Raw genomic sequence first — 22805 nt, forward strand, 5'->3', positions numbered from 1 at the left:
GTGGTGCGCGCAGCCTGGCTAAGGAGATGGGACCCGCACCGAGTCACCTTCTATAAGCTCAGCCAAGCGTGCTTCGCACATCCCGCACCCAGGGCCTCACCCAGCCCCGCCCCGCCCCTCCCGCACCCCGCCCTCCCCTGGCCCCGCCCCTGCCCGCTCCTCTGGCGCAGTGGGCTCCAGCCTCGCCACAGTCCGGATCCGGGCGCGCAGCGGGGAATCCGCGCCCCGAAGTCCCGCCCGGACGCACCGCACCCGCAGTGTCCGCAACCCCGAGACGGGCATGGGGCGACCGGGCTGAGAGCCGCACCCCACCATCACCAACACCCGCGTCCCCCGCGGGCGCCACGGGCGATGGCGAAGGCGACGTCCGGAGCCAGCCGGCTGCGGTTGCTCCTGCTGTTGCCGCTGCTGGGCGAAGGTGAGCCTTGCGGGGCGCGCATGGCCGCGGGGATTCGGGGCGAAGTTCGAGCTGCGCGCCGATCGGCGGAGCGGATGCGCTCAGAAACGGGGTCCCACTGGCGGAGCGGGGTGCGATTGATCGTGGCCAGGTCTGGGCGGGGGATAAGGAGACTGCGGCCACTGGCTGGGTGGGTCCCCCGCCCCGGCGGGACTCGGGCCTGCCGGACGGACGGACGGATGGACAGATGGACGGATGGGTGATGTGCGGAGCCCATGCCGCAGCCGCGCGTCCTAGGTTGGTTTCCTCTCCAGACTCAGCCCGTCCTAGGGCAAAACGGACGAACCTGGGGCCGCCTTTGGGGCGCAGAGGGGGAGCGATCTCTCTGGTCAGGTGGCCCCAGGAAGCGTATCACTTGCGCGGGGAATTCTATTTCTGCAGAAAACTATTGCGCCCTGGTCTGCTTTTTGGAGGTTCACTTCCGAGTGGTCTCCCTTCGGGCTCGGCTGTCCTGCCCGCGCTGATGAGATTCCGAGGCTCTTTTTATGAAAGACAGCTTGCGCGGTTTTGTTTTTGTTTTGTTTTCTCCTCGGATCTTTCCAATACCAAAAGCTTGGGTTTTCTCCCCCAGAGTCCTCTGTGGTCTAAGGAGGCCCCACCTAGGTAATTCAGAACCGCACGTACTTCTGCCTGGTCAGAGGGGCTGTTGGGGCGGATGCCATAACCCCAGGCGGTATTTCCTGAGCACTTTGGAGCCCTTGAGGTGGGTTGGGGGTAGGTGCTGCAAGATGGCGAGATGTGGCCTTGCAGAGCCGGGGCATTGCCCCCATTCCTATATACTGACAGATTGAAGCTCCGAGGCCGGAGACCACTGACACCCCCCTCCCCCATTACACATTTTAGAGTCCCTGGAAACAGCCCTGACCTGATTGTCGTCACTAGCTCTCTAGTGTCATATTCCATCGTTTCCCTTCAAGGGAGAAGGAGCTAGACGACCACCCTCCACTCCTGACAAAGGTTTCCTCTCCGCTCTGTCTTTGGCATCAAAGAAGGCCATGTGCAACCCTGTCTCTTGTCCCAGGTCCTGGAGAAACTTTGGGGGTCACAGCTCTGCCCAAAGCTACCTCTGTGGGTCTCAATTCCCAGCCGAACAGAAAGGGGAAAGGGGGCAGATTGGGCCTCCAGTCCATGACAGAGAGGCTGAGGAGAGACCTCCCTTTCTTACCCCAGGAATAGGGGAAGAACAGGAATAGGGAATGTGAGCTTATCTGGGTGCCCCACGGGGCCACAGAAGCCAAGCTCAGGTGGCCTGGCTTGGAGCACTTGGTAAGAAGCTCTATAGCTTTGTGTGCCAAGACTCCTGGCCCACAGTGTAGGGTGGCCACCTACAACATCCCCAATCCAGGGAATGCCAAGACCTCATCATCCACTCCCCTAAGTCTGGGATAACCGAGAAACTATAACTTGTAGTACTTGGGGCGGAGAAATTCCTTGCCATCTGGGAAGAGAAAATTGGGGCTTTTGAAGAGGTGTGTTGGTTCCAACCAAAGCCATCCTCATTGATCTGCTTTGCTATACAGCGGGTGCGGCTACTGGGCCCCATGAGGACCAAAGGCAGCTTGGCCTTGAGCGCCCTCTTGTGGTCATGACGTTCTAGTGACCCGGCCTGTTGCCCTGGGTCTGGGTCTCTAGTGAGGAGGTAGGGGGCTGGGGAGGGGTTCCTCAGCTCATAACTCACACTTGGGCGGAGTCATCACTTCTGTCCTTTCTCAAAAAGGCTCAGGAAAGACTGGACACAGGTGCACACAGACAGTGTGTGTGGTAGGCCTCCTCAGCACACTCAGGGACCCCTGTGAACACACGGGAATATGGCACCTGTCCCTCCTCATTCATTCATGGGATACTTCCCACCTATCCCCCCACCCTCTGTCCCAATTCTGGAACCAGAGCTGAACGTTGTTCAGAGTGTCCGGCCTTTCGCTGTTGAGTACAAGGATAGCCATCCCCACTGTGTGATGAAGATGCAGAGTCCCAGTCCCTGAGTGTCCAGGCTGAGCCACTTGAGCCACAGCTCCACTTCCAACTTTTGAGGATAATGGTCCCCTAGATTTGTCTGTCTGGGCTGGTTTTGATTCACAATCCTTAGATCTCACCCCCCTGAGTAGTTAAGATTACAGGTATGACCACCAGTGCCTGGCCTGGCCTGGTCCAGCTTTTGGGTCTATTTTACTCAGCAACTCTAGCTGCGAGGAAGGAACTTCCTGCTCTGCCTGTGGCCTCCAGGACCTTATGTTCCCAGCCCCAAAGTATGTTGTTACCATGTCACCATGGCACTTTAGAGACCCTCTCCAGACAGTCCTGTGGGGGCACAGAGTCACTACTGCCTATACCAGCTGGTGTTTCCTTTAGAGTGATCTCCTGCGGGGAGGGAGACAGAGTTTCACCTGTTTAATTCCCCTCTGCCTCTCGCTTCTCTGAAATTGGGAAGTGGTGGGGACTTGGTCTTCATCACCAGGAACCCCTAGGCCCTGCCCTGTCTCTTCACGGCAGCCACTGAGGTTCCCCGCCTACACTCGCCACCTTACCCACCCCTGCCCTGTCTCCAAGAGCTACTGCACTTCTCAGTCTGGCTGGACCAGCTGATGGGCTCTTGAACGTAGTATGTGTGAGCAAGCAGAAAATGAGGAACTTAATTGGGTACCTTGGTTCATGCCTATAATCTTATCCACTCAAGTGGTTGAGATATGAGAATCATGATTCCTAGCTAAACTGGACAGGAATGCTGTGAGAGTCTTATTTTTCTCCAATTAACCACTAAAATGCCAGCTTAAGTAGTAGAGTGCCATCCTTGTGCAAAAGAAGCTAAGGAACAATACCCAGACCTGAGTTCAAGGCCCAGAACACACACACACACACACACACACACACACACTCTCTCTCTCTCTCTCTCCCTCTCTCCCTCTCTCCCTCTCTCTCTCTCCCTCTCTCTTCTCTCTCTCTCTCTCTCTCTCTCTCTCTCTCTCTCTCTCTCTCTCTCACACACACACACACACACACATACACATGGAAGAGGAGGAGAAGGAGAAAGAAAGAAAGAAAAGGAAAGAAAGAAAGAAGGAATAAGAAAATTACTGAGCTCATTCACTAGATTGCTTTTCTTCTACAGAATGGCTTTAGGGATGAGTTAAGTAAATCACAGTTTCCTGGGTGGTGTGAAGAAAACACACTACATCCACCTAATGGGTCACTAATGGCCTTTCAGCGGGGAGGAGGAAACTAATTGAAACTTCTAGAATCTGTTGAAATGGAGACCGAGGTGCCAATAGACAAAGGGAGTCACAAAGCTTCCTGCTTCCCCTGTCCTCTGGCCCCCAAAGCCTGACAGAGGCCCAAGCTCTAGGTGCCCTTGTCTTTACTTGGACAAGGCAGAAGGGAGCCACAACCATCTCATTGGGACAATGGATGGGGGGGGGGGGAATCCCAACATGCTGGTCAGCTGCCTGCTGACCGGATGACTTCATGTCCTGATAAACCCAGTGAGGTTGGTGGTCCCTCCTTGCAATTTCCCAGATGAGGAAACTGAGGATCTCCAAGCCTATACACTCTGGAGTCCATGGGAACTTACAGAACTCCGGGCACCCAGGCATGGAATTAGCATGTGCTGTCACCCACAAACAAGGAGGCAGGAGCCCCTCAGTCTCTGTGGGACATGGTTGCATTGGTATATGGAAGTCCTATGGGCTAGGAATTGGCCCTAGGCTTGGTTCTGTCAGAGCTGGACTAGGAAAAGGGGGCATGGTTGCTCTGGGCAAAGACCTCTCTGTGTTGGTTTGGTACATCTGGGTGCCCCCTGTCCCCAGTGTTTGCTTGCCAATGTACTTAGCATCAGCCAGAGCTGCTGTGCTGAGGAGTGGGGTACAGGGTACAAAATGGGCTGCAGGAGTCTGAATGGAAGTGTTATCTTCTCCAAGCAAGACCCTCCTCATCAGGGATCTGGGACAGGCTGAGAGAAGAAGGTACCCATTGGTACAGAGATAGAAGTTGGAAGAGGCTGGCAGCCTCCTCTTACATATACTTCCTTCCAGGGAGGAAGTGGGCAGGTGGCCACGTTCCCCCTGGAGGCCATCTTGGGGACTGCATCATGGCTTGCCCTGCTTCCTGCCTGCCAGGGATCTCCATTCAAGCCTCCTTCTCCATCTCTGCTTGTATTCCCTTCTGAGGCATTTTCCCCTGTTACAGGAATGACTTCATTGTAACCAAGATTGATGGATGTTCCCTGGGGAGGGGGAACACCTGCTGTCGGGGGGCTTCTCTTGGGCTGCCAGTGCCCTTGGGGAGACCACAGAATGGCTCTCAAATGTCACTTGGTTGGGAGAGATGAGCAGGAAAAAAATTACTAAGCAGTTAACATGTGGGGGGGAGGGAGGAGGGAGGAGGGGAGGGAGATTTCAGATTGAGTTTACAGCAGGCAGCGGTGCATGGTTCCTATCTCCCTGCTCCATGAAGGCTGTCCTCTGTGCTAATATGGGTGTGCTTGCTCCTGGGAAGCAGCTATGGAATTCACATGTGCTGTCACCCACAAACAACTGAGTAGACTCAGAGTTCAAGTGCTTACATTTCTCCGGGGTCCTAATACTGAGTGTGAATGGGCTGGAAGGAGTAAGAAGGTTCCAGGGCTCCCTGGCCCACCTACCCATTCCCCTGACCCCAGGGCAGCATCCAGAGGAGGCCTAGGCTGCAGGAACTGAAGCAGGTTGCCACTTCCCTCCGCAGTCATTGGAGGACAGGCCTGGGGACACCGCAAGCTACTATGGACTAAGTGCTCACCCCCACCCCCCATGGAACTCCAGCCTTGCAGCTGACTGGGTACAGGAGGGGGTGCCCTCGTGGACCCCTCCCCTCGCCTTGCCAGGCTGGAGGCTGTGAAGCCAGGTGGTCCTAGTTGATCCTCGAACTGTCTACTGTGAGACTCTAGGATGTGATGAAGCCTCATGGTGCTGTTGTTCCTGCAGCATGGCCCCTGTGGGAGCCAGTATGCCCTAGGAGGCCAACTGGGGGGCAGGTGGCACTGAGGGGAATCTTGACGGTGAGTTGTTTGGGCACCACAGGGCCTGCAGGAGAGCAGGTGGCCAGCCCCAGGCAAATATTTCTGTTTGCTTTTGCCTCATTGTGGCTCCACAAAGTAGAGCCATCCAAGTCATACTGCAAAAAGGCCATCTGCGCACCTGGACAGGTGTGTGCATTCCTTGTGGGCTGGCTGATGAGTGTGTGTGTGTGTGTGTGTGTGTGTGTGTGTGTGTGTGTACGTGTGTGTGCGTGCACGTTCACTGTGATTTAAATTCAGGGCCTGTCATTGTCCCTAAGCCTTTTCACTCAAGGTGGCACTTGACCCACTGCTCCACTTCCAGCATTCCGTGGTTCATTAGAGATAAGAGGCTCATGAACTTTCCTGCCAGGGCTGGCTTTGAACCTGGGTCCTCAGATTTCAGCCTCCTGAGTAGCTAGGAATATAGGCATGAACCACCAAAACCTAGCTATTTCTAAAAAACTTTTTTTTTTGTCTGTCATGGGGCTTGAACTCAGGGCCTGGGAGCTGTCCCTGAGCTCTTTTTCTCAAGGCTCTACCTCTTTTAGCTCCACTTCTGGCTAATTAAAGATGAGTCTTATGGACTTTCTGGTCCGGGCTGGCTTTGAACCATAATCCTCATATCTCAGCCTCCTTGGGTAGCTAGGATTATAGGCCTGAGCCACAAACACCCAGCTTATTCATAAACTCTTACTACTAATGAAGCCAGCAAAACCACAAGTGGGGGGCTGGTCCTGGGTGATTCAGGGGCTTTCTATTGCCCACACCTCCTTCTATTCCTCTACCATTGCCTGTGGGCATTTGCTGTGTCTCAGAAGTGAGGGATCTGCCAGGCGCTGTTGGCTCACACCTGTCATCCTATCTTCTCAGGCTGAGTTCTGAGGATTGTGGTTCAAAGCCAACCCAGACAAGAAAGTCCGTAAGACTCTAATTTCCAATGAACTACTTGAAAACTGGAAGTGAAGCTGTGGCTCAAAGTGGTAGAGCACTAGCCTTGACTTTAGATATAACCCTTCTCATCTGGGAAAATAGGGTTAACATATACTTCATGACAGGGTAATGTCATGAGGGCTCTGCCTGGCTTAAGGCCTAGCTAGGGCGGCAGCTGTCAGTTACCTTTGCCAGAGACTCATGCAATAGGTCCACAAACATGATTTACAGAGCCTTGAGAAGTCTAGTCTGAGAAACTCTCCATATCCTTTCTTCCTTAGCGTTGTGTCACAGGCTGGCTGGGTCTTTCTCCTCTGTCCACCCTGATAAAAATGATGGGTAGGCCAGAAGCAGCTGCTCCAGTTTTTCTGGCCTTGGATAGGTTTTGGTAAATAGTGTCAGCAGGTGACTGCAGGCAGCATCAGGTGACACCCTCCAGTGTCTCAGCTCCTGTGCCTTGGGTGATGGTGTGGGTTGGACCTGGGATGACTGGCAGCTGTAAATCTACATCTTGAGATCTAGACCTGGGTGGGAAGTGTTACACTTTGAAGGCTCAGGCAGGGTTTTCCTAGCTAGAAGGAAGCTCCTTCCGGATTGGCTGACGTCTGTTTCATTTTGCCTGTCACTTGATTGAGGGCCTGGATTGACCCTGAGGCCCCTCCCACTAGTGACCCTTCCGGTTGTGGGAGCTGACCAGCAGCTTCTACATCCCCACAGCGCTTATTTCCATTGTCACGGGCTCCACTTCTTGTGTTCTAGGCCTCTGCAGCTGAACTAATGATAAAAATCAAATGTAGGAAGCCTTGACTAAAGCTTCTTTCCCAACCCCAGGAACAGCACAGAGGGTGTGTATCTCCTGGCTACTCACCAAATGACCTGAGCAGCTTTGCCTAGACAGCCAGGAAGTGTGACAAAGTTGTCTTATCAATTATGGCAGCCTCTCATGTCACCAGCCATGACAGTCTCAAGGCTTTCAGATAGGAAATTCTTCCTGTCTGCTCTGGATAGACATGGCCATAGGATCACAGAGAATTTGCCAAGTTTGTGGTGGTAAAAAAGAAGTGTGGTAGCAGGTGCTTGCAGGGGTCAGTGCTTGCAGGAGCTGGAGTTGTGCTTTGGATACAAAATGGCAGGTAGGGCATTAGCATGAGGACACCCCAGCTGCCTGCTTAGAACTAGGTTTTCACTCCACGTAGCCAGGGAAAAGTTCTCTAGTTGTAAACACAGGAGTTAAATTTCCAAATCTCAACACATTTGAAAGAAAAATAAGCCAGGTGCTGGTGTCTTAATCCTGTTATCCTAACAATTCAGGAGGCTGAGATTTGAGGACTGAGTTGTTCAAAGCCAGCCTGAGCAGGAACGCCTGTAAGATGTCTGCAATTAACCAGCAAAAAGTAAGAAGTGGATCTGTGGAGCAAGTGGTAAAGCACTAGCCTTAAATGCAAAACACAAGCCCAAGCCCTGAGTTCAAGCCCTAGAATTGGAAAAATAAATAAATAAATAATAATAATTTGGTGCTGGGAATGTGGCTTAGTGGTAGAGTGCTTGCCTAGCATACATGAAGCCCTGGGTTCCATTCCTCAGTTTCACATAAGTGGCGCTATGGCTGGAGTGGTAGAGTGCTAGCCTTGAGCAAAAGAAGCTCAGGGACAGTGCCCAGGCCCTAATTCCAAGCCCCAGGACTGGCCAAAAAAAAAAAAACAATAATAATAACAGCAACAACAATAATAAAAAATGAATGACAAATAAACAAAAAAACAATAATAATAACAGCAACAACAATAATAAAAAATGAATGACAAATAAACATGAAAGAAAAGCTTACAATAGTGACTTCTTTATTAACATTAATGATATTTTAACATTGCTTTAACAATTTTTGTTTTTCTAAGACCAGGACTCAAACTCAGTGTCTGACACTTTTGCTCTTTATGCTTCCAATCCTAGCTATAACAATTCTTAACTCCTGTCCTAGTGCATCCCCTCTGCTTTATCCCCACCCAGCCTAGGCTGGGCTTAGTAAGACACACTCAGCCCAGACTCAGTACATCAGTATGGCTCTTATGGCCCAGCTTGGCGTGTTGTCCTGGCCTGGGGAGTGGCTGCCTCCTGTCAGCCCCGGTGGATGCAGAGCTCTGCCTAGAATTGCTAGAGCCCTGTCCAAGCCCTGCAAAGCAGATTCTATCACAGACCCTTCCCCCTGCAGGGCAAGCCAGGTATTGAGAGAACTCAGGGCCAGGGCACACAGGCTGCTGTGGACCTGTGCATATTTCTCTGGGATCTTCAGACTTTGGACCCTGCTCACCAGCTTTCTCAAATGTGCTTCTCTCCCCTTGTCCTGGTCAACACAATAGTTTTTCTATGCTAGGCCCAGTGGGTGACACATTATTATGCTTCTTTCTTTACTCATTGGTCAATCTATCCATCCACCCACTCACCATATGTAGGTAGGTAGGTATGCATGAATCTATCTGCTTATCTGTCTGTCTGTCTATCTATCTATCCATCTACCTATCTTCCTATCTTTAAGGTAAGATCCATATAAGATTAATTTTATTTATTTATTTAGCTAATACTGGGCTTGAACAATGTCCTTTAGCTTTTTGCTCAAGGCTAGCAATCTGTCACTTAAGCCACAGCTCCACTTCTGGCTTTTTGCTGGTTAGGCTTTCTTCCTTGGATTAGTTTTGAACTGCGATCCTCAGATTTCAGCCTCTTGAGTAGTTAGAATTACAGGTGTGAGCCACCAACACCCAGCTAAAGTTAATGGTTTTTCAGTGAATGGTGCATATGGTCTATTCTTCAGTGGTGCCCAGGCAACACCTCTGTGCAGTTCTTTCCCATCACCCAAAAGGGCATCCCTAACTCATGAAATAATTTTCCTGTTTCCTTCTCTCCTTGCTCCTGATAACTAACCACCAGTCTGTTTCTGTCTCTGTGAATTTGCCCTATTTGCACCATTTCATTTGAATGGACCACTGCTATCTGATTTCTTTCTCTCAATAGAAAGTTTTGAGAGTTCATTCACTTTGCAGCATGTTGTAAGCATATCATTTTGTGTGTGTGGAGGGGGGAGGGTAAGTAATATTCCTTCTGTATGGATCTACTCATCTGTTGGTGAAAGGGGTGGGTGTTTGCTATTTTGTGATACTATTAGGAACAATGTTGATATTGTTTTAAGACTTTGTTTCTAGTTCCTTTAGACATAAATATCTAGGAATGAAATTGTTAGAGTGTTCTATTTTGGAGTTTGAACAACTAACTGATCAAGATAAGCAGTAGGATCTTAGATTTCCTTCAGCTATGTGCAAAGGTTACCATTTATCCTCTTCCTGTCTGACACTTGTTATTTTCTGCTGGGGGAGGGCCTTGTGTTGAAAAAAATCTAGTAGATACAGAGTTATAAGCTCATTGTGGTTTTGGTTTGCATATTTTTTAAGGACTAGTGTTAGAATTAACTGAAAACCTTTTTCAATGCCAATCTTTGGAATAGTGTTTTCAGTCCAACACCACTGGTGGCTCAGGCCTGTAATCCTAGCTACTCAGGATTGCAGTTTGAAGCCAGCTTGAGCAGAAGGTTCTTGAGACTCTTATCTCCAATAAACAACAACAACCACAACAACAAAAGCCAGGAGTGGAGCTGAGTTGTGGCTCAAGTGATAAAGGGCCAACCTTGAGTCTAAAAGCTCAGGGACAGCACCCGGGCCCTGAGTTCAAATTCCAGGACCTGCACACACACACACACACACACACACACACACACACACACACACACACACACACACACACACACACACACACACACACACACACACACACACACACACACACACACACACACACACACACACACACACACACACACACACACACACACACAGTATTTCCCATTCCTTTTGCCATATTTAACCAGACATGACATCCTTATGTGGAAACAGAGTCTCCACCACCCTACCAACGTACACATACGGAGCAGCCTTGAATAGGGCTGCCCCTCATCACCCTCAGTCTAGAGGATAAAAAATAGGCAGATCTTGTCTCAGTTGATTACACTAACTGCTGCTGTGGTGTCCTGACTGAGGCCCTGTGCCTGCCTCCTCGGCCCCACTCTGGAGGCTGGTACCATGGAGAGGGCTCTGAGAGCCAGTGGATCTGACTGTTGGAGGGGTTGTTCCCAGGTTGGCCCCAGGACAAGCCCAGGAAAGAAGCCTTGCTCCCTTCTGCAGCTGGGGCAGCAGACCTAGAGAAGCCCAAACCCAAAGGTCACACTAGCAAGGTCAGCTCCAAGGACACAGCTTGGTCATTCTTCCCTCCTGTCTGGTAGGAATTGTACCTGTGGGTTCAGGCTCCAGGCTTTCTCCCTGTTGGTGAAGGCCGGGGGTGGGGTGGGTGCACTTGGGCCTCATCGTCTCTGGCTCCATAGACTGGCTCACCTGGACCCAGGTGTGTGTGGGACCAGAACTTGTTCTCTGGAAAACTAACAGCTCCTCCCCCGTCCCCTCTCCCTTCTCCTCCCCTCCCTCTTACCATTGCTCCCTTTTCTTCTCCCCTTCTCCATTCCCCCTCCCCCTCCCTCCTCCCCTTTACCTCTCCTTCTCTCTCTCCCTTTTTTTCCTCATCCTTTTCCTCTCCTTCCTCCTCCCCCTTTTCTCCCTCTCTTCTTTTTCTCCCCCTTTCCCTCTCCTCGCCTTCTCCCTTCCCTTTTCTCTTCCCATCCCCCTTCCTTGTCTTCCCTCCACCCCCCTCCCCACCTCTGGAAAAGGTCTCCTTCAGCTCGAGGAGGCCCGGGCTGTCATTCTCTTTGCCGTGCGAATCTGACTTCCCAGCTGCCTGCCCTCATCTGAAGAGCTGTCCCAGGTCACTGCCAGGCCCAGCTGTGCCAGGCAGGCTGAAGGGGCATGCAGAGATACATATTTTTGGTGTGCATATGCTGGTACTGGGCCTTGAACTCAGGATCTCATGCTTTTGCTTGGCTTGGTTTTTGTTTTTGTCTTGTTTTTTTTAGCAAAATAAGCTCAGGGACAGAGCCTAGACCCTGAGTTTTAGATCTCAGAATATTCTCTCTCTCTCTCCTCCTTCTCTCTCTCTCTCTCTCTCTCTCTCTCTCTCTCTCTCTCTCTCTCTCTCTCTCTCACACACACACACACACACACACACACACACACATACACACACTGGAGTTGTCTTCACATCTGACCTTCCATGGAACAGATATCACCTTCCATTATGAAACTGGGAAACTGAGTCGCAGAGTTGATCTCTCTCACTCATGATAGAGCATGGTCAGGGCCTGCCCTCCTGACACCATGTCACCATGTAGCCCTCCAAGGCAGGGTCAGGGGATAAGGGAGGACACATCTAAGTTTGGGGAGTAACTGGGCATTGGGGGAGTTAGCACTCAGATTTGTGTCCTATATGCACACAAACCCGGCCTCCTGCTCTGAGGGTTCCCAGGTTTGGCCTTGAGGCCACCAACTGTACCCCACCTCTGCCAAGCCCCAGCTTCAGTAGCCTCCAGAGATAATGGGTACGCTCACCCAACTGTGATTGCCAGATGCTGCCAGCTTAATTACCAGCCTGGCCACGCTTCCTTCCGGTTTCCAGGCAAGGCAACTGCCAATTAGGTTACAATTAATTTCTTCCCCGGGGGATGAAGGCCTTGCGGGGAAAGGAGTGGCCACCCACGCAGCCTGCTGATGGCTGCATGTGGGGTCACCAGTCCCCCTTGGCTCTGGAGCTCACTCTCTCAGGTCTCAGCCTGCTGCACGGGACCCCCAATATAACAGGACCAAGGTGCCATGGGCTTCAGCCTTGATGCCTCTAGACAGGGCAGCCATCTTCTGGATCCCAGATCTCAGTGTCCTGGCTTCTCTGTGTGGTGATGGCAGAGCAAAGGAGGCAGGTTAGACTCTGCTCTAAATCCTAGCTCACTGTATTTGGCCTGGGACAAGGTACTGTAGCCTTTCTCTGCCTTGGTTTACCGCTCAGTGAGACTAGAATCTTGCTGTCTCTACTGCTGGGGGCTGTGTTCATTTAGTGGTTTGATCAGTGTGAGGTCCTTAAAATAATGTGGTAGAGCAGTGCTCATGTAGTTAGGATTGCAGGCATGATCACCAGACCCAGCTAAAGCTGACATTTACTGGGGGTAGAGTTCCAACTTTACAGGTTGTAGGGGTATCTTTAGGGTAGATGGTCATAGTAGTTGTATAGTATGTGGATGTACACTTAGAAATATTTGCTGTATATGAACACAAGAGGTCTTTCTTTGTTGTTATTGTTTTTAATGTACTATGTGATTTTTCTTTTATTTTGGGGGGGTCTGGTAGTGGGGCCTGAACTCTGGGCCTGGGCGCTGTCCCTCAGCTCTTCACCTCAAGGCTAGCGCTCTACCACGTTTGTTTCTTTTGTAAGTTCTGCCCCTTATAGCATATTTCCTGTTGTTACTGTAATTGATTTTGGTCTTGTATATATACATTTTTCTAATTTGGGGAAGGGGAAGGAGAATAATAAACACTGAAACAAGGACCTAGGATGTTCCATTGAAACAATGGTACTCACAAGACACTGTATTGGAAATGAACTTTACAACTCTGGGGACTGGTGGGGGGAGAAGGGAGGGGGAGAGGGAGGGAAGGGATAGAGGGAGAACAACAAAGGAGGGGGTAACTATGCTCCACAAGAAATGCACTCATTCCCTTACTCATGTAACTGTAACCCCTCTGCACAGCATCTTTACAATAAGATTTAAAAATATAAAAAATATGAAAAAAATATTTACTGTGGTTGGGGCTGGGGGCTGGAATCCTAGCTACTTAGGAGGCTGAGGTATGAGGATCATGGTTAGAAGCCAGCCTAGGTAGGAAAGTTTAGGATACTCTTATTTCCAGTTAATCACTAAAAACAGCCGAAAGTGGAGCAGTGGCTCAAGTGGTAGAGTGCTAGCCTTGAGCACAAAAGCATAGAGACAACACTCAGGCCCTGAGTTCAAGCCCCCAAAACAAAACAGAAATATTTACTGTGGTCATGTTCTTATTGCATCTCTTTTCTCACAATATAACATGGGTGTGTGTGTGTGTGTGTGTGTGTGTGTGTGTGTGTGTGTGTGTGTGTGTGTGCGTGTGTGTGTGTGTGTATTTATTTATTTATTTATTTATTTAAAATCTGAAATCTTTACTCTAAATTTGTGATTTATAATAGAGCCTTACCTTGATCCCTGCCTTCTTGGTTTTTGTTTTTGTTGCTGTTGGGTTTTGTTCGTTATTTTCCTCAAGTAAAATTGGATTACAATCTGGTGCAAAAGAAGCCTGGGCTAGATGAGCATGGGGAAGGCTGGGGGAGGAGGGAGGGAGAGGCAGGTCACAATTGGCCACACTGTTCATTGTTGCTAAATCTTTTCCTGAGCTACAAGTGAGTGGTTTTGCTCCCAGCCTGGGACCTGTTAACTCAGTGCAGGCTGCTGGCTTTATCAAGAGTGAAGACAAGCGCAGGCCTGGAATCCTAGCTTACTCAGGAGGTTGAGAGCTGAGGATCCAGATTCAAAGCTAGCCTGAACAGGAAAGTCCTTGAGACTCTTATCTGCAATTAACCAGCAAAAAAGCTGGAAGAGAAGCCATAATTTCAGTAGCAGAATGCCAGTCTTGAATGAAAATAATTTCAAACCTACCAAGAAGCCCCAGTACACACATTCTGTCTGTCTGTCTCTCTCTGTCTCTCTCTGTCTCTCTGTCTCTCTGTCTCCCTGTCTCCCTCTCTCTGTCTCTCTCTGTCTCTCTCTCTGTCTCTCTCTGTCTCTGTCTCTCTCTGTCTCTGTCTCTGTCTCTGTCTCTGTCTCTCTCTCTGTCTCTCTGTCTCTATCTCCTCTGTCTTTCTCTGTCTCTCTGTCTCTCTGTCTCTCTGTCTCTGTCTCTGTCTCTGTCTCTGTCTCTCTCTCTCTCTCTCTCACACACACACACACACACACACACAGAATCATCTGCTAAGGATTTCCTGCCAGGTCATAATAAAACTGTCATCTCCATCATCTGCCACTCATCAAGGGAGAAGTGGGGCTGGCCCCATGAGCGATACTACAGGCACACCTACCTGTCTGCATGCTCGGGATGGTTTCTAACTCTACAGAGTTCTTGAGTACACTTTTCTTATGTCCTTTTTTCCCCTCTCTTGGGAGGAAAAAAATCCAATTGTCCTGGGCACTTTTTTTGTTGGAGGTGGTTGTTGGGCTTGAACTCAGGGCCTGAGCACTGTCCCTGAGCTTGTTTTGCTCAAGGCTAACACTCTACCACTTCTGATTTTTTGGTAGTTAATTGGAGATAGAGTCTCACAGACTTTCCTGCCCTGTTTGGCTTTGAACTGAGATCTGCAGATCACAGCCTCCTGAGTAGCTAGGATTACAGGCATAAGCCACTGGCACCCAGCTTGAAGACATTTTTGACTTGTCCAGGTCAGTTTAGGTTTCTGTGCCAGGTGTTCATGTTCTGTGTTTGACCTCACAGTGGTTAAGGGTGACCAGTGGCTGACAGGAATTGAGGGCAGGACCTGGAAGAGTCTATTCCAGATTGCTTGGGAGAGGTCAGAGGACCCCACATGAGCCATGTGGACAGAGCCCCTAGGCCTGGTAGCTCAAGGAAGGCTGGAGAATCACAGGGTTAGAACCATGCTTAATGTATCTTTATTGAGTATGCAAGAAGTCATGAATGTGAGCAGATGTGCACTGGTATGTAATGGCCAGTGTGAGCCTGAGGTGAGGGATGTAGTTGTTTGTGTGAGAAAATGGATATGCAGAGCTGAGTTTCATGGCTCATGCCTGTAATCCCAGCTACTCAGGCAGCTGAGATTTGAGGATCACAATTCAAAGCCAGCCCCTGGAATGAAGTCTGTGAGACTCATATCTCTAGTTAACCAGCAGAAAGCTGGAAAGGAAGTGTGGCTCAAATGGTATAGCACCAGCTTTAGGTGGAAAAAAAGCCAAGCAATAGCTTAATAAGGACCTGAGTTCCAGCCTCAGGACTGGCACCAAAAGAATCTGGGAAAGCACACACATCCTGGGGTGAGGACCATGGTAGGAGCAAACCAGGGTCTTGACCCGCTATCTCTTGCATACCCAGTTAGGTGTGTGTGCGTGCATACCTACACACAAGTGTCATAGACAGTCGTGAAGGATCCTGGGATGTTTCCATTTAATAACAGGTTTGGGGCATTGTGCTATGCACATACAGGGTTGGTGTGCCTGCCCATACCGAGGCAGTTAGCAGGCCCACAGGGCACATTCGGTAGGTAGTACTTAGCGATCCTTCTGGTTTAGCTGAGGCATGAACAGAATTCTGTCAGCACTTAGCAGCCAGGCCTGGGGTATGAAAGGCTTGTTTTGTTGTGCCAGTCCTGGGGTTTGAACTCAGGGCCTAGGTACTGTCCCTGAGCCTTTCTGCTCAAGGCTAGTGCTCTATCACTTGAACCACAGCCCCACTTCTGGCTTTATTTGGATGGTTAACTGGAGACAAGAGTCTCAGAGCTGGGTGCCATTGGCTCACTGGCTCATGCCTATAATCCTAGCTACTCAGGAGGCTGAGTCTGAGGATCACAATTCAAAGCCAGGCAGGAAAGTCCATGCGACTGGTCTCCAATAAACCACCAGAAAACCAGAAGTGGCGCTGTGGCTCAAGTGGTAAGAGTGCTAGCACTGAGCTGAAGAGCTGAGAGACAGAGCCCAGGCCCAGAGTTAAAGCGCCATGACCCACGGGGGGCGGGTGGGGGGGAGAGAGGGAGTCTCAGACATTGCAGCCCAGGCTGGCCTCAAACCTCCATCCTCAGATACCAGCTTCTTGAGTAGCTAAGATTACAGCCATGAGCTACCAGCTTGGCTCTTTGAATCCTGCTGCTGATCTGGTCAAGGAGGTGGGGTTGGCTGTCACACATAGGTGGCCCTTCCAAGCACAAGAGTGGCCACTGTGAGGGGTGAGTGGCCAGTCGGGACCCTGGGACTCTCCCTTCACCTGCCCCTTGCCATCTCTTTCTCACCCAATGGCATTTTCAAATGTGCCACTGGCTACATCATTTGTGCAACCCTGTGTTTCTGAAATGCTGAATTTCAAGTCAGTGGTAGCACGGCGCTCTGCCCACCTCTCAAGCCCCCGCCCCCCTTGGAGCATATGTTTTTAACTAGAAGTGTCTGGGACATGAAGGAGGAGTTTCCCAGCGACAGTGCGGGCCGTGGGGACCACCTGGGACGTATTTTAAGTGCATTTAAGACTCTGGGTTCACAATTATTCTTGGCCCATAAATTCCTTCTGGGGCCCATGTAATCCTATAAGGGCCTGGCTGTGGGGGGCCAGGGGGACTCACTCTTCACATGGGGTCTTTGTGTTGTGGCCTCTCCTACCCCACCCCAGAAGACAAGCCTACACCACTGAAAGGAGACTTGGGGTTTTGCCTTTTGTTTTTTAGTTCTTTGATTTTTGCTTTTGTGCCTGTCCTGGGGCTTGAACTCAGGGCCTGGGCATTGTCCCTGAGCTTCTTTTGTTCAAGGCTAGTGCTCTACCCCTTGAGCCACAGCTCCACTCCCAGCTTTTGGGTGATTAATTGGAGATAAGTGTCTCAAGGAATTTTCTGCCTGGGCTAGCTTCGAACTTGGATCATCAGATCTCAGCCTCCTCAGTCTCTAGACTGACAGGCTTGTGCCACCAGGTTTCCAGGCTGGAATAGTTCCCATGTCCGAGCTGGGCATCCTCTGCACAGGTACTGTCACCATGGCCCCCCAGCCAAGGGCAGCTGATTCCATCTGAGAGGACCTGGGTCAGAGTGCAAGGCCTCAGGTGATAGAACTATGGCAGAGCTGTCATTTACAGAAGCAGACTCCCCTAGGGACACGCCTGTGACTGTCACCTCTCATGGGTTCACCGTGAAGACAGTGATCCCATGTGACCCCATGTGACCCTGAATGACCCCATGTGCAGTGAGGAAGAGGTTGGCCAGGGACCTGGCATGGTACTTGGCCTGGCATCCCTACCTGGCTGTCTCAGAGGCCACCACTTCTCCATGGGACAGAGAGCCCTTAACCTAGCCTTATACCTCAAGGAGGATGACACATGGGGCCCCTGACTCAAAGTAGATACTAAGCAGAGTGACCCCAAGGCTAATGCTGGTGTCAGATGTGTGGCCCAGGCGGGTCTGTGGCTACTCTGCAGCCATGCATCATGAAAGGGACACAGCCGTCAGGACCCATGGTAGTAGCAGTGTCCCTCCCCCCCCCCCAAGGTGATCTCAAGTCACCTCACAAAGGCCCTCTTTGTATCTCAATATGGGGAGGGACTATGTTAGGGTGTCTCCTGGGAAAAAAGGCCCAGTTGGGCAAGGAGGAGATACCTCATGTCCAGTAGCCCGATGTCATCAGCTGCCTGTGCCAGGGAGCAGCCAGGGACCGGTCCCAAGGCCCTCAGGGACTGGTGCAGCCCTGGAGGTGCCCAGTCCAAAGATGGCGTGGTCAAGTGCCACTCCAGGGTGGGCAGCTCCTGCCAGGGCCCATGGGTGGGCCTAACGGGGGACTGGCCTGGCCCAGCCTTCCCTCCCCATTGCCCCCCCCCCCAGGGATCTCTGTAGCTGTCTGTCCCAGTGTGATATTCTGGGTGGTTCTAAATCAGAGGTCCTGGCTCCACCCCTCCATCCTCAAACCCCCTACTGACATTTCCAGATGCTTCTAGATCCTTCCACAGAGGAAGGGGCTTTCCATGGATGTCATTCCCCCATTGTTGGACTCTGCCCAGGCTACCTTTTGCCCATCAGTCTGTACTCTCCTCTGCATGGTTGGCCCTTCCTTCCAGGATGGCTTCCCTGTTGAGCTGTCTGTGCAGTTTCCCTGGAGAGACACCTCACATTTGGACCCAAAATATCTTCTTGCTTGCTTCACCTTCATCAAATAGACACCTGCTTATTTTCCACACATACCTCCCCCCCCCTGCCCCGCCCCTACACACCTGCAGCACACACACAGCTCCTGCCAGACACCGGCAGAGCAGCTGTGAGGAAAGCAGAGTCCCTGGGAGCCCACTGAACAAAAGGGAATTAGGCCAGGCCTCAGAGGTTAACCTGGCAGTTTTTAATCACTTTTAACTATTCACACACACACACACACACACACACACACACACACACACACACACACAGCCCCCCCCTCCTTTTTTAATTAGCTGAGCACCAGTGGCTTCAATCCTAGCTACTAAGGAAGCCGAGATCTGAGGATTGCAGTTCAAAGCCAGCTCAGGCAGGAAAGTCTGTGAGACCCTTTTTATTTTTGGTCTGTCATGGGGCTTGAACTCAGGGCCTGGACACTGTCCCCGAGCAATTCTTCTCAAGGCTGTGCTCTACCACTTTGAGCCATAGTACCACTTCTAGTTTTCTGGTGGTTTATTAGAGATAAGAGTCTCACAGATTGTCCTGCCTGGGCTGGCCTCAAATTTCAGTCCTTAGATCTCAGCCTCCTGAGTAGCAAGGATATCAGGCATGGGTCCTCAACACCCAGCTTGGGATTTTAATGGTGATTTGGTCTGCCTCCACAGCCCCTTTAGGCCTCTACTTCTCCAGAGATGCTTACTGGGAAAGGCTGTACCTGGACCAGCCGGCCGGCACACCCCTGCTCTACGTCCAAGCCCTTCGAGACACGCCAGATGAGGTGCCCAGCTACCACCTGGGCCAGCATCTCTACGGGGCCTACCGCACACGGCTGCATGAGAATGACTGGATTCGGATCCAGGAGGACACGGGCCTTCTGTATCTCAACCAGAGCCTGGACCACAGCACCTGGGAGAAACTCAGCATTCGAAGTAAGCGGCTGGCCACGGCCACCATCTGCCCCCTGCCCCCACACCAGCCCCCACCTGTGGCCTCGAGGCCTGGCAGGCACCAGAGTCAGAGGCCATCTGGTTACCTCTGTGTCCAGCCTGAGGAAGGGAGCCAGGACTTTGGGGGTGCTGGCAGCTCTGGAGCCAGCTGGAGCTGTTGTGAGTTAGAGATGTAATAGCTTGGGTGGTCTGTTGTGAAGTGATCAGATTGAGAGAGAAGGGTGAGCACCCAGGCCTGGTGGAGATCTGCAACAAGGGAGTGGAGCAGAAGAAAGAGCCAGCTGCATGTGGCTGGGATTAGAGGCAGAGTCAAAGCTGAGCTCGCCCTGTCCTTGACACAGCGTCCCCTGGCGCTCAGCCCCTGCGCATGGGCAGGAAGCAGGCACGTGTCCCATATAGCCCAGAGTGGGGCATGACTACCGTGTGTGCCTGTCAGGTACATCCAGGGTTCTGAGGTGCAGAGGGGCCCCAGGGTGGCTCCCAGGCAATGCAGTTTAAGCGATGTTAGCTCCTCTGAGTCTTGCTTCCATCATGCCTTAGTTACCACTGTCTTTCTCCTGGGTCCCCACTGGGGAACTGAGGAATCAGGTCCCTGAGTAGGAGGAGGGAAGACAGGGTAGAATTTGCTGTAGGCCTGCTTTCCCTTGGGAGCCCAAAGGCATCCCTTTTGGCTCTTTCTTTCTAAGAAATGGAGGGACAAAGGGTGAACAAACCTAGCAGTGGTGCTCTCTAGATACTATGTGGAAAAATGAACTGTAAAACTTGTGGGGGGGGGGGGGGGGGCTGGAAGGTGGCTCAGTGGTAGAGCGCTTGTCTTGCATGCATGAGGCCCTGGGTTCGATTCCTCAGCACCACATAAGCAAAAAGAAAAAGCCAGAAGTGGTGTTGTGGCTCAAGAGGTAGAGCGCTAGCCTTGAGCTGAAGAGCTGAGGGACAGCGCCCAGGCCCAGAGTTCAGGCCCCACGACAGGACCCCCCCCCCCAAAAAAAAAAACTTGTGGGCGGGGATGGGAGGGAGAAAAACTGGGAGAGAGTGAGGGAAAGAGTAACATTGTCCAAAAGGAAATGTACTCTTTACCTGACTTATGGAAACTCTCTGTATATCCCCTTTATAATAACAATAAAATTCTTTTTTTGGGGGGGGTCCGGTCGTGGGGCCTGAACTCTGGGCCTGGGCACTGTCCCTCAGCTCTTCAGCTCAAGGCTAGCACTCTACCACTTGAGCCACAGTGCCACTTCCGGTTTTTTTCTTATGTGGTGCTGAAGAATCAAACCCAGGGCCTCGAGCATGCAAGGCAAGTGCTCTACCACTGAGCCACCTTCCCAGCCCTAAAATTCATTTTTTTTTTAAAGAAAGAAGCTATGCAGTGATTTGAACAGGGAAAGCTTGGAGAAGAAAAAAAAATGACTAATGGTGAAGCCAGACACCTGTGGCTTACACCTGTAATCCCAGCTACTCAGGGGGCTGAGAGCATGGTTTGAAGTCAGCCCAGGCAGGAAAGCTTGTGAAACTATTCTCCAATTAATCAGCAAAAAAAAAAAAAAAGGCTGCAAGTGGAGCTGTGGCTCAAGTTGGTAGAGTATTAGTCTTGAGGAAAAAAGGCTTGGGACAGCATCTGGGCCCTGAGTTCAAGCCCCAGGACAAACAAAACAAAACACTCAAAAACCAGAAAACTTCGTAATGGTAGCAAAGATCACCATGCGCAGCAGTAGGCCAATGAGCAAGAAGCCAGGAGGCCCTGAGGGGCCAGGGAGAGCCCCAGGCCAGGCCCTTTCTGAAGTAAAACAGTGTTTTACTCCTGAGGTAGAACTTGCTAAACAATCCTTCCCTTAGATGCTTAGGGAAGGCAGTCCATGTCCAGTTCATCTGGGAGAGCTGCTGGGTGGGCACAGAGCAGGCTGTGAACCCATCGGAAAAGCCGGCCACCCGCAGGATGGAAGAGGGACTCTCTGGGCGTACTGATCAAGCTCCTCACTGATGGGGGGGGGGGGGGGACATTTGAGTTCTCCTGGCTGATGAGAGGTATGCAGAGGGAGCAGGGTGAGCTGGAAAGATCAGAGTAACCCCCGGAGTGTCACTCCGCCTCCTCAGGCCCTGGCAGGTGTGGCTGCCACCCCCAGGGGTCTGCCTTGTTCTCTCTCCTCCTCCTCTGCAGATGGCGGCTTCCCTCTGCTCACAGTCTTCCTCCAGATCTTTCTGTCATCCCTGCCCATGCGGGAGAGTGAGTGCCAGTGGCCCACCTGTGCCCGCGTGTACTTCTCCTTCATCAATGCCTCCTTCCCGCCTTGTAGTTCCCTCACAGCCCGGGAGCTCTGCTTCCCAGAGACAGGCCTCTCCTTCCGCATCCGGGAGAACAGGCCTTCTGGAACTTTCCACCAGTTCCGCCTGCTGCCTGTCCAGTTCCTCTGCCCCAACATCAGTGTGGCTTACAGGCTTCTGGAAGGTGAGTGTTGGCCTTTGTCTACCTGCTGTGTGCCCAGCACAGCACTGTGAACCAGCCTTTAAGTGGGAGCCATCTGCTTTATTTTTCACTACTGTGTAATATACCACACGTCTCTCTGGGGGACTGTCACGGGCCAAGTATGGTTCCAGGAACTAAGAATGCAAATGTGAACAGACAGGCTGGTACCTAACCTGCCTTGACTTCCATTCTTTTGGGGAATGGAGCTCACTAATGTGTCAAGGAAATCAAGTAGCTTCTAGAAGGAGTGAAGTGGGACGAAAAATCCAGGAGGATGGGATTCTGGGGAGTGGTGGAGACTGCTGTCTTTGCTTGAATGGTTAGGGCAGGTGGCACTAAACCAAGGTGAATTGGGTCCAGGTGGGCATATGTAGCCCCTTGGAGGGTACTAATGTAGGGCCCTGTGTGACTAGACAGCAGTGAACTCTACCAGGTAGGTCTGGGATCAGAAATATACACTGAAAACAGGGATATAGGCAGAAGCTTCCAGAAAGCCATGAGTGGGCTGAGGTGCGACTAGAGGCACAAGGGGCAGGAAGCTCCAGGCACTCTGACCAGTGGCCAGCCTAGAACCCGGGACTCAGTGAAGTCCTTAAGGCTGCAGGACAGCTAGCACACACGTGATGATGCATTCATGATCTAATGCCGAACAGCGGCCACCATGGCGCTCTCCTCCCCCAGGGCCGGGTGCATGGCGCTGAGCCGGCATCCAGGCAAGGCATGCATGGGGGGCTGCCCCTCAGCTAACCAAACTTCTGTTTTAAATCATTGTTTTTGCGTGCCAGTACTGGGACTTGAACTCAGGACCTGAGTTTATCCATTTGCTTTTATTTTTGCTCAAGGCTGGTGCTCTACCACATGAGCCACAGCTTTTCTGGTACTTAATTGGAGATCAAAGTCTCAAAAACTTTTCCTGTCTGCTCTGGCTTTGAACTGTGATCCTCCTATCTCAGCCTACTAAGGTAGCTAGGATTATAGGCATAAGCCACAGCACTTGGCTGAACCATGCCTTTGTCACGTTTCTAAAATGAGCAAATCTTATTGCTGTAATTTAAAATTTTGCTGCTATTGTTATTACTATTGTTGTTGTTGCTATTGTTA

General features: G+C 51.2%; 1 protein-coding gene across 1 annotated transcript in view; it reads left to right on the forward strand.

The window, feature by feature from the left end:
- Positions 1-202: 202 nt before the first annotated feature.
- The window catches only part of Ret (ret proto-oncogene), a 55090-nt gene continuing 32487 nt past the window's right edge, over positions 203-22805 (forward strand). The window contains exons 1-3 of the mRNA XM_070020830.1: positions 203-418; positions 18962-19225; positions 21399-21686. Coding sequence (XP_069876931.1) covers positions 352-418; positions 18962-19225; positions 21399-21686 — 619 coding nt within the window. The 5' untranslated portion in view covers positions 203-351. The remainder of the gene's footprint in view (positions 419-18961; positions 19226-21398; positions 21687-22805) is intronic.

Source organism: Dipodomys merriami, unplaced genomic scaffold (genome assembly GCF_024711535.1).
Source record: "Dipodomys merriami isolate MVZ:Mamm:240054 unplaced genomic scaffold, mDipMer1.0.p SCAF_14, whole genome shotgun sequence".
NCBI lineage: Eukaryota > Metazoa > Chordata > Mammalia > Rodentia > Heteromyidae > Dipodomys > Dipodomys merriami.